The following is a 19,003-nucleotide window of genomic DNA, read 5'->3' on the forward strand; positions in this document are numbered from 1 at the left end:
TTTTAAACTCTACAACAATTACACATTACTTGCCAGCATTCGAACAAATCATTGGCGTATTAGTAATAAATCATCTTGAAAGTTCCACTGACAAAGCTTTGGGCTTATTTTTTTTTTGTCAGAGAACTGGCTGCTTTTATATTTCAAAGAAAAAAACACACCAGTTGTGTTTCATCTCAAAAGGAGACATTTTTTTCTGGCAGGATGCTGCAAACTGGTGCACTGAACAACAAAAATTAAGGTTATTTAAAACTGCACAAATCTACAGTCACTGCTTTGGACTTTTAAGAACAGTATTACTTTGCAGTTCCACCATACGTTCTTAAATATTCTTCCAAGCTATGCCTGGTTGTCCTTTAAACTATTTTAAATGAAACCAGGATTTTATTATTCATGTTTAAAACAGAAAAACTCTGAGGTTGGATAAATACAGTACCTCATGGGCAACAGCAAAAACAGTGATTTTTTTTTTTTTACTTAAAATAAACATTTTTATCCAGTAAGTCATTCTGGGCTCTGATCTTATTGGGTTTTTTATGTTTTTCTTGGCTTATCTAGCTGCTAGCCTTGCCTTATGGATATATTTATATTCAAGTAGAAAGTCTGGCTTTCATTGTAGCTTTCACCAAAATAAATCCCACTCAGATGATATACAGTGTACTATATGCAAATAATGTGCAGACTATTTGCACTGCAATATGGGAAAATAGTCAAGTGGGGAGCTTAGCAAAAGAAAAAGGGGGCAGAACAGAAATTAAAGAAGCACTTCAGAATTTTTGGTCTTTGCCCTCCTGCTCTGTGAGACGCTTCACTTTCTTTACTGACTTAGAATCTAACAGACAGGCTGTTTCTAGTCTGTGCAATAATGATTTCAGTGTCTCTTTCTGGATTCTTGGCTGCACCTCCAGGGGCCATGAATAAGACACAGTGGGAACACTTTCAGTGTTGGCCGAGCAACACCAACGCTTTATTGTGCCCACTTTTGGAAATTTATGTAGTTTAAAAAAGTTAAATGGGTAAAGAGTGCCACTGGAAGCAAGAGTGGCAGTCAGCAGGAAGTAAATCACTGTGCTACACTGAAGTTTGCTCTTCCTGACACCTTACTAAAAACGTATAAATAATCAGAAAGCACACACAAAATACTGGTGCGATACTGGTGTGGGAATCTAACACAAGGATATGGGTGCTAAGCAACAAAACATATTTGGTTATAATCTTTCACATCAAGTAAAGACTCATGAAAAGTACAAATGATGAAAAAATAGTTTTTGTAGCAGCAGTTTTTTCCTTACTTTTACAATACCACAGACTTAATTGTTCTCTGTTGTGTAACTGTCTCTTATTTTTGCATATATTCCCCTTGTTTTGTATATATTTCTCCTGTTTGTTATTTCCTGCTGTTTACACTTTATATATGTCATTCTGGCACAGTTTGGTCGCAGCTTTGTTGTACATGTACAATGACAATAAAGAGCTATTCTATTCTGATCTATTCTATTCGCTGGCTCTCTGGAGGGTCTGATCTCTAGTTTAGGAACTAGCAGACTAAACCTGTCAGACTTAGACAATGCTACTTTTGCATTAATGTATCACTAATAAATATGTAATAGATGGGAACTAATGGAAACTATAATACTATATAGTCAAATTAAATCAATCCACTGTTTTTTATTTAGATATATTTAAAACTTGTGTTTTTATTTATTTGTTTATTTTTGCTTCTAATATTCTGATACTAGTACTCAAAAAAGTACTAAGAAAGGATTAAGTAACCTGCTACAAGAAACAGAAAGAAAAGGAGAGCATGATACCAATTCCTGTCTCCTAGTAAGTCGACCTCATTGAAAAATAGATGAAATCACTTCTCCTGCCACATCAAACATGGATGCATCCCCTGTGTCCTTGCATATATACAACATTTCTGTGTGTGTGTGTGTGTGTGTTTAAATATGTTTGACCAAATGTGTAATGCAATGCCATCTAAACAACGTGGTCACAGCATCTGCATCAGCACACAAAACCACGGCAGATTGTAGGGTACTTACAGACAGCGTTTTTGTGACTGGAGTCTTTGCTGGGCATCATTTTTACCCCTCTAGACTTCAGCTCGATTGCTTTCTTCACTGTGGGAAGGAAATTAGCAGTTATTCATTTAATTATACATCACATTTTTTAAAGATTTAATTGTTTGTCTTTTTTGCATAACACTAATTATTTTAGGGGGTTGCTATTTGGTGCACCTATGCGTGCAATCCAAGAAATGCTTCTCACCCCCTTGCACTTACAAATCCACAACAAATTTATAATTAGAACAGGAAACAGCAAAAGAAACTGAAGGAAACAGAAAAGTGAGGACAAAGGGGAAAAGGGGGCAGCAAAAGAGATGAGCAGCATTAAAATTTATTCAATCTATTTTATCCTAAGTGGCAGCACTGCCGAGAATAACAGGAAAATCTGTGCTACAACTAAACTGCATTCCACTGAGAAACAGAGATGGCATAAAAAGCACATCTCTCTCCCGATCCCTCTCGCTCACGCAGACACACACAGGCACAGGAAATAGTAGACGCACCAATGACTTGAGAAAAGAAAAATAGCTGAGGAAGACAGAGACAGCGACAAAACAGATGAAGACAAGTCAGGAAGCAAGATATGCAGGAAGACAGACCAGTCTTGGATCACTGTGCTTTGTGTTGGGAGCAGCCAATTAAATCTGATCCATCATATGGAAACTGAAATTCACCTTAATATAGGGCTGCTCGATTATGGCAAAAATGATAATCACGATTATTTTCACTGAAATTGAGATCACGATTATTTGACGATATTTATTTAACCCTTTAAGACCTACTATAGAACCAAGTCCACCAGAGCTTATATTATTTTTTTACATGCTGTAGTGCCATTTGTGGGAGCATTTCAAGTTGCTATACATCAATACAACTGTTATAGCCCATATTTTAATAATATGTATGCATTAAGTCCATAGTAATTACATAAATTGCAAAAAAGTGCAATAAACTACAAAAAAAATTGAAAATCGCTTTTGTTTTGTTTACATATATTTCTACTTGGAGAAATTTAAGAGGTTTATCCCTCAAAACTTTAAATACAATAAAGTTGCAAAAAATAGTTTACAACAACAGGAAATTTATTTTGAGTGTCTTCATAGTTTTATTTTGGAGATACAGCAATTTTTATATACTGCAGGAAAAACAAAAAACAATCCTATGATGCAAATTTGCAAAGAAAACAGCATGTGCATCATTTCACTGTGGGAAGTGTTACGAACAGCTGATAGGAACGGCAAAGCGTGTTTCTGGAATATTATGTTTTTGTTCCTGCAAGCGCTTTTTATGCAATTTTTGCAAAGCTTATATGTGGAACGAAACCGTGACCGAGGACAAGCTGATGGCATAAGATGTAAGTACAACTCCTCCGGTTTCATATGCAAAACAAATTATTGCGCTAGCTTACACGGTTCAGGTTCTACAGGGATTTAAAAATAGTTACGCAAAACGGAGCGTGCTGCTCTGACCGGCTTTAAAGGGTTAACAATGACTTTAAAAAAATAATATAAAATAGTGTGCAACACCACTGAAGTTTTTTTTTTAACTCTCTTTTCAACCAACGGCAGTCACTCTCCAAATAACTTCTGCTTAGCTTTCCGAGCTTCCCTCGGGTCCTCTTAATCAGCGGTCTCCAACCTTTTTTGCGCCACGGACCGGTTTATGCCCGACAATATTTTCACGGACCGGCCTTTAAGGTGTCGCGGATAAATGAGGGAGGGGCTAATAATCGGCTCAGTCATTTTTAATGATCGTTGAAAGCCCAGATCGTAATCGTGATTAAAATTCGATTAATTGAGCAGCCCTACCTTAATATACTCATTAAGCGACATAACTGATCAGTCAGGCAGGAAAATCCCATCTAGTCCAATGAGTTGATTTAAAGCACTTTTTATAATAATAATAATAATAATAACAACAACAACTAATGTAACTAATGTGTGGGATCGTTTGTAAATGTGTTCGAAACAGCATAATTTTCAAACACACAGTGATGCATACACACACTACATACAAGTAATTATAAGTATAACACAGTGGTAAAAACTACAGAGACATAAAAGGTATGTCTGAAAGAGTAATACCTTGATACTGAGCACTGAATCCTTTTCTTCTGTGATTGCTGTCGGAGGTGAAATGTATCCGAACCCAGTTCTTATTTGAAATCACTGGCGAAGGCAGAGTTGTACCAGTCAGCCTGGAAGTAAGCAAACAAGAACTTTATTAAGAACAAAACATAAACTGAACATGATTGATGCAGACAAATACCAAACCTAAGACGTAAGGATATTCTAATATTCATAGCGCTGTGCTCCTTACTGTGTCGTACGACGCTGTGGACAGTACAGCACAACATCACAAGGCAGTCATTTGAAACACAGAGTCCATCTACAGTGAATTTTGCTTTATTTTGTCGATGTGAAATATATTTCTACTTTTCTCTAGTGGCAAGTATAGCAACATGCTGAATATTAGATAGAGGTTTACACCCTCCTTCAGAGATAAATTATGTTTATCACAACAGTCTGTTATAGCAAGAGCAAGAAAAAAAATGCACAATGTAGTTGTTGGAAGAAAGTGCTGATCTCTAATTACAAATTACCAGCATGATCAGCTACTGTGAAAAATGTAGCAAAATGCCTATTGACAAACAACTGTAAATATGTAAGATATGCAAGGCAGAGCACAGAGGTGCAGAAAAACTACTGGATCTATGTTTCATGTGAAAATATGAAAATGTGCCAGTGTAGAGAGAGGTTTCTAGTGAGTTCAAGGTATAATTTTTGAGTCCCTTTGATTTGTCCTCCATGGTACAAAGGCTGGCTATAATTTAAAGAGGTTTTTGCAAAAAGGCAATTTGTTCCACTGGTTTGGAAATGCAGATGTGGGAAGTGAATGATATTATCCATTCCCATTATGATCAACCCTCACCAAAAGCATAATGTGTGCACTTGTACTGGTCACAGTCCTACTTCAGTGTCTAAGTGGTTTCCATTGAGGGAAGTCCTTGCTGAAAAAAAAAATACATTTGCAAAAAAAAACAAAAAAGCTGTAAAATTTGTTATAAAAATTCATCAGCAAAAAAAATAAGAAAAAGCAACTTTGTTAACTGAAAAACAAGACTTATCTATTTTGTAAAGTTGACTGAATTAGGATATAATGCTTAGTGACTTTGAAAAAAAAGTCCTGATTTCATAAGAGCTGGGCTAGAAACTATCTGAGTTTCACACACAATCACAATAAACACCAAACCCTACAGGGGAAAGTTAAGTAAAAGAGGGGGCTGTTGATAGTAAAGCAGAAGAAAAAAGAAATAACTTCACACATTTTTTAACCATCCCTACTAAGAGGATAAGTCAGTACCCTATGGTAAGTCTTACATCAGATTTAGCTTCTGTTACTTTTCTTTACCAACGGCAACCAACACGGCGTTAAAAAGAATAAAACAAAAAGTACGGAAAAAACGATGCACACAGAGAAGCGAGGAAATGATGTAGGAGATGCTGCCTGGAAGCTCATGTTCTATCAACCTCTCTAGAGCAACAAGCGCCACACTTACTGCCCTTTAATAATGCCGCAGTTACACTGAGTAGACTAGAGAGAGCAAGTTACAAATACTCATGAAGAAAACGAGGGAATAAACTATAAAAAATTAAAAAGAAAAATGTAATTAGAGAGCTTCTTAGAGAACCTCATTGATTTGATTCTTTGATTAGATTTGATACTGTCAATAAAGCTGGGTTATCAACTAAAAAATCTGAGGGAAAAAAAGAAGAAAATCTGTAAGAGGATAAAAAAAACCCTGCCAATGTATCTACCCCGAGGCGATATAACACTATAGTACACACAGTGAAAAGCTCCAGTACTGTAGTGTGATGTGTCATCTCTCAGAGAGTCAACTAGCAGTCTTTATCAGTGAGAGCATTTAAATATAAATGTCTTGTCGTGTGGCACATTAACACAAAAAATATAGTGCATGATATGAAAACTAGACTAAAAAGGATGGGGCTCCCTACAAACATCAACAAAGGATATATAGGCTTGTTATTGCAGTATTTATTTTGTGTTTCAAAACTTCAGCGAACCTTTACAATGATTTCAAGAGAATGTGCAATTTTATCTCAGCCTAGCCTGGCAGAAGATGTTCTCAGACAACCTGTCTGATGTAAAAAAAAAGAAAAAAGAAAAAAGGAAAGGTCTATATGATGAAACAGCTTATAGTTACATAAGGATACAGTGCTAGACTGTGCTGTTTTCTCTTTGACTAAAGTCAGATTCAATCAAAAACTTACCACAGAGGAACATTTTTTATACAAAGTTCACTAAAGAGAAAGTAAGCAATGCTCCATTATGGCTGTACTTATATATATTACTAATACATTACATATGAGTACATTATATCACTCTATTAATGTATAATATCAATCTCTCTCTATATATATATGTGCTTTCCTAACTATCTTAAACAGAGGAAAGAAACATGAAGCAACATTTACATTTTATCCAGTTTTTATAGCTAAGTGCTAGAGTGCTATATTAAGTTATGTTATTTTGTTACTAATGCACCGCTGCATAAGAAGCAAAGGTGGAAAGTAACAAAGCACAACTAAAATACTCAACACTCAAATAAATATATACTTAAAGTAAAGTAATACATACTCAAGTAAAGTACAGATACCTGCATTTTCAGGTGATTGCACTTTACCGTGAGTTACTGTTGCCGCCCTGTAAACTCGAAGCATTCTGGCCATTCTCCTCTGACCTCTGGCATCAACAAGCATTTTCACCGGGAGAATTGCCACTCACCGGATATTTTCTCCTTTTCAGACTATTATCTGTTACCCCTAGAAACGGTTGTGTGGGAAAATCCCAGCAGATCAGCAGTTTCTGAAATGCTCACGCCAGCCCGACTGGAACCAAGAACCATACAATGTTTGAAGTCATTCAAATGACCTTTCTTTCTGATTCTCATGATTGGGTTAGATACACGATATGGACAAATGCACCAGACCAGCTACACACTACAGGAGTTGCTTGGCCTGTGAAAACCATTGCTTCCAGTGCACAGTTTTCTTTGCAGATGTTAATACCAGAGGAAGTGTGGAACTCTGGAAAGCAGTTACTGAATCAGCTGCACTGAGATGACTTTCCTGTCCCCATGCCCATATGTGGTCTGCCACAAGTGAGCTCTTTAGAAGGACCAATGATTTCATGGCTAGGTGCTTTATATTATACCCCTATGGCAATAGACCTGAGAAGACCTGAATTCAAAGATTAAGAGGTGTGGTCCAATGCGTTAGTACATTAATAACCAGCTGAAGTGCATTTATGTGTGTGTCGACATTTTAGAAAAGTAAGTATTCTGAATAAGCCTTGAAGACCTAAAAGTTGTAATTAAAAGGTTCTCATGCACTCCAGATATTATAGGGCTTAAACGATTACAATCTTGTTTATATACAGAGTTTAATTTAATACAGGGTAGTAAATTCTTATATGTCTCGAAAATAAAGAGAGGTGGGGGAAATGTTAAGAAGAGAAAGAAAAAAATGCATGATATGCTGCCTCTCTTCCATTATTCATGCGTACTGGCGTCCTGCCTGACACTGGAGTGAGAGTGAGACAAGGGGTCAGAGAGGAGACAGAACAAGGGATGTGGGAGATGAGAGTGAACTAAAAAGAAAGGTAGAAAAGGAGGAGAAGCAAATGAAAAGAGAGATTCCCTTAATCTTTCAAAAACAAGCATGCTTGACAAAAAAGGAAACAGGAGAAGAAGAGAGGAGAGACGTGAAGGATAGGTGGAACAGGAGGTTTTTCCACAGAAGAATAAACGCAAGTGAAAGAGAGCTTAAAAGAAAGACACGAGCAAAGAAGAAATAATCGGAAGGAAAAACACTGAAGAGGAGGTGAGAGCGAGAAAGTCACTTAAATGAACAGGAAGAGAAGGATTAGACTAGTTGCTTTGAGAGGTCAAAGTGATAAAGGGAGAGAGAAAGAGTCAAGCCTAAATGAGGTTGGGCAATACTAATACGAGATTGCAAAGAGTGGAGATGAATGAGAAAGAAAGTGATGCTGGAAAGGAAAATGAGAGGAGGGATGGAAAGAGCAAAAATAAATAAAAAATAAAATCACATAAAGAATTAAGCTGTGAGGATAAAACAAAGATGAACATGTCAGGGAAGAGAGAGAGAGGAATGTTTACAAAACTCAAGAAATATGAAAGATGAAAACACTGGAGAGGGGAAAAGAGAAAAGGAGATGTTTGACAGGCCAGGGGGGGGGGGAGAAGGGAACAGAAGACGTGAGGCCAAGTCATGCAGCAGAGAGGAGATGGACAAGTAAACCAAGACCAGCAGAGAGCTATTTGTGGGAATATTCTAGCACTTTTCTATTGTTAGGGCAACTAGCCTTTTTGTGATACGAAGATAAACACAGACGCACAACTTTATACTACTGGGGCACCAATGTTTTGGCACCTACTCTTCTGACTGGCTGCTTGAATTGCTGCAAATACATATTTTTAACCTTACTGCATTGTTGCACTTACTGCAAATCCCTGTGGATGTGTGCATCTGTAAAATGGCAAAAAGCCACAGTAAAAATAAATTATTGTATACAGGTCACAAGTGTAAAGCACATCATCCACAACAGATAGCTGTTTATTCCCACTCCTTAGTGCAAAACCTGGCTACAATGCTACTTTAAATGTCACACTCACCCTTTTTACACTGATACACACAGAGACACACACCGGCAGTCCCACAGACAGTAAACATAATTTAAAATGTAAATGTAATAACAGGACAAGTGATGTGTCACAAAGTGGAGAAAAAGAGAGTAAGAGGAGGACTGGCAGTTGCACGAAGGGGAACGAGGGAGAAGCAGCGGGAAAGGATCAGAAAGCAGGAGATCTAAACGGAGGAGAAATGAGATGTAACAGAGGGACATGAGAGCAGAACAAATAGGAAGAAAGACAACATTTGGAGAAAAAATATCTAGCCTCTTTCTTTGGCAGTCATTGAATGTGTCATGAAAAGGCTCTGAGGATGGACAAGGTTCATCTACAGATGCTGCAGGCTGGTTGTGGTGCTCTTTGAACTTCCAGATAAGTATAGAGGCCAGAGGGTCAGTTCAAATGATCAAGGACTTGCACACTAAAGCATTACTATGATAGACCACCGAGGTCAAGCTGCTACAAAAGAATCTAATGTTGAATGTCATGTGTATGAAGAGCAACTTGGGGACTGTCTCAGTCGCAGAAAAACGAATGAGCATTTTACCGACTTGATTATTATTAAACACTACTTTTTCAAAATCCTCATGCAAATTCTTGAGTTTTCAACACTGAGGAAAATCAGTGTCATTACTGTAGTGACCAAGATAGAACTAAATTTAATAAACTGTTCTTGAAAACATGACACTTGAACTTATTGTAAGCACTTATAAATAAGGACTCATTAAGTTACAGAAAAAGATCGCCAACATTGTTTCTCTTAGCATCGAAAGACAGAGGCAGAGGATGAGAGCTGGGCAAAAGGAGCACAGGGGAAGAGGGAAATGAAAGAATAGCCAGACAGAGAGCTAAGAGTGCAGAGAAAGAAAAAAATAAAGGCAAGCATGAAAAAGAGTGAAAGGTGGAGGCAATGGAATGAGAAGAGGGGTTAAGAGCTGCAGAAGACCTGCAGTAAACCTTCATTAAAATGATCAACAAAGCTCATTTCGTATAATCAGAGAAAGAAAAAATACATTCAGATCTGAAGATAACAGTAGTTACACTGTCACAGATAACAGTCTATATTTCATAAAAAACATTAAGCTGAGTATTTACGTAACCAGTGGCTGGTAAAAGAAGAGTAACAATATGAAACCAAGTATGGAAAACAACAGAAATGTATATGATTTTTAAATACATCGTGAATATTTAAGCATCACCAGGTGCATGGACACCTCATGCCTGGACTACTTATCCAAAGGCCTCTGTAACTCCATATCCAGTTTTCCAGTATTCTTAAACAATACTATAAAGATTCCCTCCAATAGGACTGTAGACGACGGCAAGGCTGGAATATGTGCACAGGGACTTCACAACACTTCTTTGCATCTATTTTTACTTCTATATTGACTAGAGACTAACTTTTACCTGGTGGACATGACATAAAACTTTAAACTGGATCAGCTCATGTTTTACACAGACAGGTGATTTGTGCACTGTGTCCAGCACGCTCTCCCAAAGTTCCTCTGAGATCTCCTCTCACAGATTATCGGAGAAAAAGAAAATGTATGAAGATTTATGACATCCCTTTCACTGTCTTTAAAAGTACATCCACAGATATATCAGCGTGTAATACAGGAAACTGAGGAAATCTACTGCCGACAACACTGCTGATTGGGTAATCTTGCTTTTACAGTATGGTTAGCTCGTATTTTTTTTCTTTCTCTGTGGTCTATATAGTTCAAGTTATGACAACATTAGAATTAAAACGTGCTTCAGTTATAAAATAAAACTTCAACTTAATTCTCCAGTAAAGTGTAGTACCTCCCACAGATGGGCCTGAAGTAATCAATTCTCAATGAACTGAAACCATTTGCTACATGAATCTGTACCTTTTATATGATGTCTTTAGGCAACTATTTTTTTGTTACATTTCTATAATATGTCCTTACACTGCCTAATTTTAGGACCTGACTCCCAGAAATTGCCTTTTCCCCACAAAGGTCATTAAACCTTCAAGATCATGAATAGGTTTGCAATTTCAGAGCACTCACATTTTTGGGCTTACGCTTGTAAGAGGCTGAAGTCATTTTTCATGCTCCTGTTTCACCAAACCAGAGGCGTATTAGGTTTGGCGCTTCTGAATTGATCAAAGGGATTTCTAGTCAAAGTAGTATAAACAAAATCACTGACATTTCTCCATCTGTAGTCAAGGATGGATAGCAAAGTCATAGGGTAACAAAGCTGGTAGGTTATTCGAATAATAAACATGATAAACCACTTTCTGCCATTATATGTTTTTATTTTTTTGTACTGTACTATTATTTTTATAGTATCTGAATTTAAATTAAAAAAATTGAGAGGTTTATACAGATTATTATCAGCATGGAGTTCTCTGAATGTTTCACATTTAACTAATATGCATCTGCTACTGATGCCAGTCCATTAGGAGTTACACCTTAGTTACACCTACTGTAGGAGTAGTCTTAAGCTTGGAAAGAAAAGCGTCTGGACTTCTTTAAGTTGCTTGAAGACGTTTCACCTGTTATCCGAGAAGCTCCCTCAGTTCTAAGGTCAAATGGTGGAGAGTCCCAGATTTCAGAATCAGAATCAGAATCAGAATGGGGTTTATTGCCAAATGTTGAGCAGGTTTACAACATTAGGAAATTGCTGCGGTGCTTCAGTGCAAACATAGTGTCATAAATAGCACTTAAATAGACATGGAAAAAAATAAAAGTAGGGATAAGAATTAAAAGTGCTACGTGGGAAGATATGTGCATGAGATATACATGAGATATATACATGAGAATAAGAATTAAGAGTGCTACGCTGAAAGATATATACATGAGTGCAGGTGGTGATCAGTGCCAAACATGGAATGATGCAGTGAACACAGCGTAGGGTCATGTGTTAGTGGTGGGAACAGTCATATGGTTATTGTTCATGTGTCCAACAGCAGAGGGGAAGAAACTGTTCTTATGGCGAGAGGTTCTGGTGCGAATGGACCGGAGCCTCCTGCCTGAGGGGAGCAGGTCAAACAGACTGTGTCCAGGGTGAGAAGTGTAACCCACATAAAATGAGGGTACCACTTTAAGGACTGATATGAGGAGAGATGGACAGCCTGCCCAACCAATCGAAATGCACAGGTCCCAGTATGTTTTGACCAATGGGAGAGCAGTCTGCCGCTGTATGTCCCACCTACGTGCTCTGTGTTTGCTGCTATGTGTGGAGGTAGTCGCGTGCTGGCAGGAGAAAAGAGAGACTGAAGCTTTTGAGCTGGAAAAAAAGTATTAGATATAAGTTGCAACCAACTGTGTTGCACATAAGTTCACTGGTTATCAGCTACCTTTCATGTTAAAAGTAGCCACAGTGAGTAAGCAGGCAAATGCTGCATTTTTCTGGTGACTTTAAAAAGTACCACGTGGAGCTAAACTGTTAGCCTTTGTTAGCTCTGGTTGCTATCAACTGCCTGGAAGTTCATCTCAATCTGCTTCCAGAAGCAAGGTAACACTTGAAGCGCAACTTATGTTTATTTTTCCTTCATGTCGTATTACGGTTATTAAAGAGAAAACAACATGTCCTGTTACGTTATTTAGAGCCCTGCATTTTCCGACCGAGAGACACTATGCCATTGTCTTCGGCCGTGATGCGCTGAGATCGGTGAGCACATGTTGTATGTCTCAGTTAGTTCACGTCTGTTTCACATTTTATTGTTGAGAAACTGAATTAATCTCAATTGTTTGATTAATAATTGCCGCATATGTGACATATATGCATATGCACTGACTTTACTTGGTTTAATGCATAGTTTATGTAAGAGAGATGTTTTATTTTTGCAAAATTGAGTATTTTTATTGCAAATTTATGTTGAATGTGATTTAAACAAAATCCTAAGTTGTGAATTATAGCTAGAACAGCATAATTAATATTTGAATTGCTCTTCTGACCCTGTCTGTTGACAGGTCAGGTTTTTTTTTGTATGCTGAATTGTTCCTGAGGTGGATTCCTCCGGTGAAATAGATGGCGAGCCTTCCCACCTGGACTTAGAGAGACTGAGATTCGCTTCTTTTCCACTTGATGATCTGCTGCACCTTGCGGTGTGGTAGGACTGTATCACTCACACTTTCACGCACAGCTGGTTATACATAAGACCACTGACTGACATTCTCTCATCCCTATTCTCTTTCACACCCTGGGAATTTTTTGGACTTTACCCCTTGGACATTTTTTATTTGGGACTTTAAATAATGAGCTGTTGTGTAGAGCATTCTCCACATGTGAAAAGAGTGTGAAATTTTCATTTGAATGTGCATTGGATTTGTGTAATCTGTTTCTATAAGAGTTAAGGAGTCAGGTTACTAGGGTGCACCCGAGCATTGAAACCCGAGCATTGAAACCCGAACATTGAAAACCAAAAATAACACTTGGCCAAGTCATTGCTTTAGTAGTTTGTGTTTTACTTTTCTTTTAATTTTTGTAAGTTTCCTTTCTACCATTGTAAAGTGTCTTTAACCTGTGCTTGTCAACCTTATGGTTTATGTCACTAAAGTTGGCTGGTTCTTTTGAGTTACATTCTTGTCTCTGTGTCTCATTTGAACACACCCCTGTGCTCCTATAGTCGAGCCTATTGGCCCATTGATATATTCTTTTCAACAATTCCCCTTACTGTGTTACAGTGAGAGCTTTGGCGAGCCAGCCAGGAGCATGGTTGTGTGTGTTTAAGTGCTAGACAATTTGTGTGTGGTGTTTAAAAGTGCTTAATCTGAGCTATAACTTCTAGAGAGAAAATGGATGTTGTGCTAAGTGAATCCGTCAGAATTCCCAATTCTGTAGTTGTTAGTGGGATCACAGGATCAGAGACTGATGAGGAAGTGTCCACTTTCCTCCAAAAATATGGTTCCATCAACCGTTACTTTCGTCTAGGCGATCCTGAGTCAGATTACCATAAGCACATGATCATCGAGTTTACACATGAGACTGCCATGCACACATTGGAGCCACTGTTACCTCTGCGGCTTCCAAGTACAACCCAAGCAGGCATCGTGTATGAGTTAAAGGCCTTAGGAAGTGTTTACTCCCTTGATGCCAGAAACAAAGCCACTAAAATGTACATGGAACAGCTCCGTGAAATTGCCAAACTGAGTGGAAATTCATTAGAGGAGATGTTAAAGGAAGAACTTAAAAATCTGGTTTCATCGGCAGGAAGTGCTATTTCCCAGTCATCTCAAACTGGTCCAGAATCCTCAACTGTACAGAGCCCACTTCCACAGAAAGACTTAACCAGCAAGGGAGACGTTTCATTTTCTGAGGACCCTCAATCAGGTGTACCTCTAGACTCCACAGTTTTGACATCACCAAATAACGCAAGTAAATCTCTTACCTCTCCCAATTTCAGTGAAAACCTGACTGATTTCAGCCCCTCACAGACTCTTCCAGCTTCTTCTGGGGCCGCTTCTAGCCCCATAATTGATGTTAATCCAACTGCTGTTCAGCGGGTAGTTGTTGAGCATGTAGTGCGCAGCAATGAGAGCTCACCCCAGTTCGCATCATCTGGTAGACTCAGGGCTTATTCGGGCAAGAGCCCACGTCCTAGCCATGAGGCAGATTATGATACGTGGCGAGCTAGTGTTGAAATCCTTATTAGAGATCCTTCTGTGTCTGATCTGCACTGCACACATCGTATACTTGACAGTCTGCTTCCTCCTGCTTCCGAGATGATTAAACATCTGAGTCCACAGTCTAGACCCTCTGCTTATCTTGAGTTGCTTGACTCTGCCTACGGAACAGTCGAAGATGGTGATGAGCTGCATGCTAGGTTCATGAGCACATTTCAAAATGATGGAGAGAGAGCTTCTGTTTTCCTGCAGAGGCTGCACACTGCATTAAGTAGAGCCATGAGACGTGGTGGTGTGTCCGCTCATGATTTTAACCAACAGCTCTTAAAGCAGTTCATTCGAGGTTGTTGGGAGAATGCACTAATAATCGATCTTCAGCTAGAACAAAAAAAAGAAAACCCACCTTCCTTTGCAGAGCTGCTGCTTCTTCTTAGGACAGAAGAAGATAAACAGGCTGCAAAACTGAGCCGCATGAGGCAGCATTTTAGTCATGCTAAGTCTGCCCAAAACTCTAGAAAGCAGCACGCCACGTCACACGTGCAACTCGCACACACCACCAATAATCTGGTGGACAAATCTGATCTTGAGACGCTAAAGCAACAAGTTGCTGACTTCAGCATTCAGCTTAACAGTCTTGTATCTGAGAATCATAAGACGAAACAACCTAAGCAGCAAAAAGCGAGGTCCGTCACACCTGACACCCACGGTGTGAAACCAAAAGTGGCCAGTCAGCATCCCTCCACATTTAAAGCTAACAGTAGACCACGTCCATGGTACTGTTTCCAGTGTGGGGAGGATGGTCATGTCGTCTCAGTTTGTGATAAAGCGCCAAACCCTTCCCTTGTAGCAGCTAAGAAAAGACAGCTGAAAGAAAAACAGGCTGCTTGGGAAGCCTCTAATGCTTCTCGAAGTGAGGCACATTTAAACTGAAGCCTACTCCCATAGAGGGACATATGGGAGTGGAGTCTTGCAATGTCAGTCCCAAAATCCTGAAACCTGCCATTAAAAACGTTAAAGTGGAAGGATCAAAATTTCCACATGGCCTTGTAGGAACTAAGACCACAGCTCAAGTAACTATTGCAGGAAGAGACACAAACTGTCTTTTGGACACGGGTTCACAAGTCACAACTGTACCCCAGTCTTTTTATGAAGAACATCTTGCAGATCTGACCATTCATCCCTTAAATGAGTTGCTTGAAGTGGAGGGTGCCAATGGCCAGTCTGTCCCTTACTTAGGATATGTTGAGCTTACCATCACCTTTCCTAAAGAGTTTGTAGGCTCTGATATTGATGTTCACACTCTGGCCTTGGTTATCCCCCATCTCCGCTCTACAGCCCATGAGCAGGTACTCATAGGCACAAACACCCTTGATGCCCTCTATGCTAATTACCAGAAGCTTTCACCCTTTCAGCCTTTGTTTAATGGGTATCAAGCAGTTCTCCAAATACTTGAGATGCGACAAAGAAACTTTAACTCTGGTAGCCTTGGTTGTGCAAAACTGACAGGTAAGATGCCTGCAGTCGTTCCTGCAGGACAGACTGTTGTCCTGGAGGCCTCTGTCAATGTAAATCCCGTGAACATGCAAAGAGATGCTGTCCTTGAACATCCTTCAGCTTCTTCACTACCAAATGGCTTGCTAGTTTCAGCAATTGCAGTCACTTTACCACGCAAACGTCAGTGTCTTCTCCCTGTCGTAGTGAGAAATGAAACCAACCATGACATTGTCATACCCCCCAAAACACCTTTGGCAGATGTTAATGCTATCTTGCAAGTGCTACACAAAGAGCAAACTGTCAGAGAACCAGACTGCTCTAAATTTCAAGCTAAGTCTTCCTCAGAACTGAGCTTTGATTTTGGAGATTCGCCCTTACCCACTGAATGGAAGGAGCGAGTTACAAACATGTTAAACGACATGCCAAATGTCTTCTCTCAGAACGAATTGGACTTTGGACACACTGACAAAGTCAAACACCATATCAAACTCAGTGATGCGACACCCTTTAAACAGAGAGCACGTCCCATACACCCCAATGATGTGGATGCTGTGAGACAACATCTACAGGAACTCCTTGATTCTGGTGTTATACGAGAATCTGAGTCCCCGTTTGCTTCCCCCATTGTTGTCGTTCGTAAAAAGAATGGCTCTGTTCGTCTGTGTGTAGACTACAGAAAGCTGAACCTGCAGACCATCAAAGACGCTTATGCCCTTCCAAAATTGGAAGATGCATTCAGTGCTCTTGCAGGTTCTAAGTGGTTTTCGGTCCTAGACCTCAAGTCTGGATACTACCAGGTCGAGATGGAGGAAGCGGACAAGAATAAGACCGCATTTGTTTGCCCACTTGGATTTTGGGAATTTAATAGGATGCCCCAGGGGATCACAAATGCGCCTTCGACGTTCCAGAGATTGATGGAGAAGTGTGTAGGAGATATGAATCTCAAAGAGGTTCTGGTGTTCATTGATGACCTGATTGTCTTCTCATCATCCCTGGAGGAACATGAACAGCGTTTGAAACATGTCCTGCAACGACTGATGTCATATGGCTTGAAACTGGCACCAGAAAAGTGCAAATTCTTTCAGACCTCGGTAAAATACCTTGGTCACATTGTTTCCGCAAGAGGAGTAGAGACTGACCCTGACAAAGTTGAGGCCTTAAAGACCTGGCCTATCCCCACAAATCTTAAGGAACTTCAGTCCTTTTTAGGATTTGCTGGATATTATCGAAGGTTTATTCAGGGCTACTCTATCATTGTCAGACCACTTAACGAACTAACCTCGGGCTACCCACCAATTAGGAAGCGGAACAACAAGCCAAGGACACACGCAAATTCAGAGTATCGCAACCCAAAGGAACCTTTTGGTCAGCGTTGGACACCTCAATGTCAGGAGGCCTTTGACCAAATAATAGCAAAGCTAACCTCCGCTCCAATCTTGGGATTTGCAGACCCCCAGCTTCCATATGTTTTACATACGGACGCCAGTACCATTGGCCTTGGTGCTGCCTTATATCAGGTACAAGATGGACAGTCCAGGGTCATAGCTTTTGCAAGTCGTGGTCTTTCAAAGAGTGAGAGAAAGTACCCAGCCCATAAGCTGGAGTTTTTGGCCCTTAAGTGGGCAGTCACGGAAAAATTCTCTGACTACCTATATGGTACAGACTTTGTAGTAGTGACTGACAGCAACCCTCTTACATACATCTTGACCTCTGCAAAGCTTGATGCAACAGGGTATAGGTGGCTGTCCAGTCTTTCCACCTATTCATTTAGTCTTCAGTACAGAGCGGGAAAACAAAATATGGATGCTGATGCGCTCTCGCGTCGTCCTCACAGTCCACCAGAGGATGATTATGCATCTAAGAAGGAGAGTGAGAGAATCCGGCAGTTCACACTGTACCATCTGAGCAACCCTGAGAGTCCAGAGACTGTTCCCTTGGATGTAATTCAGGCTATTTGTGAGCGCCATATGGTCACCTCAGCCGTAGCTAATGTTGGATCCACCACTTCTGGGTTGACCTTAGTTGAATCCCTCACTCACCAGTCCACAGCTATTCCCGACTGCTTCCAACAGGAGCAAGTGGATGGGCTTCCCATTGTCCACTCAATTTCTGAGAAGGAGTTGAGGCAAAAGCAGACATTGGACCCTGCTATCAATGCAGTGATTGTACTCTTGGAGACTGGCGAAACTCCACCTCCCAGCCTTAGGTTAGAGCTACCAGAACTTCCCCTGTTACTCAGAGAGTTAAATCGGCTTGAAATACAGAACGGAGTGCTCTACCGTAAGCGGCAAGATGGTCCCAACACCTCATATCAGCTTGTGCTCCCTGAGGAGCTAAGAGCCACAGCACTTACAAGCCTTCATCATGATATGGGCCATCTTGGAGTCGAACGAACAGTAGACTTGGCAAGGGCCAGATTTTATTGGCCGAAAATGCACATGACCATAGAAAAAATGGTCAAATCTTGTGAGCGATGTATTCGTCGAAAAACGCCTCCAGAGAAAGCTGCTCCATTGATAAACATTAAGACCTGCAGACCTCTCGAACTAGTGTGCATGGACTTTTTATCAATAGAGCCAGATCGCTCAAACACGAAAGATGTATTGGTCATAACTGACCATTTCACAAAGTATGCTGTGGCAGTGCCAACTCCAAATCAACGAGCACAGACTGTAGCAAAGTGTCTCTGGGACAACTTCATTGTCCATTATGGTTTTCCCGAAAAGCTTCTTAGTGATCAGGGTCCTGACTTTGAATCAAAGACCATCAAGGAACTCTGTGAACTTACTGGCATGAAGAAAGTGCGTACAACCCCCTGCCACCCTAGAGGGAATCCGGTTGAGAGATTCAACCGCACTCTTCTCCAGATGCTTGGGACACTGGATTGGTCAGATAAACTCCACTGGAGAGACTTTGTCAAGTCTCTGGTACATGCTTATAATTGTACGAAGAGTGACGTGACTGGATTTTCCCCCTATGAATTGATGTTTGGGAGGCAACCAAGACTGCCCATTGACTTAATCTTTAGGTTGCCCACTAATGCTACTAAGCAGACTCATTCCCAGTACGTCGGTAACCTAAAATCTCGTTTGGAAGAAAGCTACCGGATTGCCACA

General features: G+C 40.0%; 1 protein-coding gene across 1 annotated transcript in view; it reads right to left on the bottom strand.

The window, feature by feature from the left end:
- Positions 1 to 19,003, bottom strand: part of LOC308398014 (CUB and sushi domain-containing protein 1-like) — a gene marked incomplete at its 5' end in the record, with an annotated part of 495,403 nt that overhangs the window by 197,994 nt on the left and 278,406 nt on the right. Inside the window, 2 exons of the mRNA XM_080884378.1 lie at positions 2,046 to 2,123; positions 4,154 to 4,266. Coding sequence (XP_080740504.1) covers positions 2,046 to 2,123; positions 4,154 to 4,266 — 191 coding nt within the window. The remainder of the gene's footprint in view (positions 1 to 2,045; positions 2,124 to 4,153; positions 4,267 to 19,003) is intronic.

Source organism: Rhamphochromis sp. 'chilingali', assembly GCF_963969265.1.
Source record: "Rhamphochromis sp. 'chilingali' genome assembly, chromosome: 6".
In the NCBI taxonomy this organism is placed as follows: Eukaryota; Metazoa; Chordata; class Actinopteri; order Cichliformes; family Cichlidae; genus Rhamphochromis; species Rhamphochromis sp. 'chilingali'.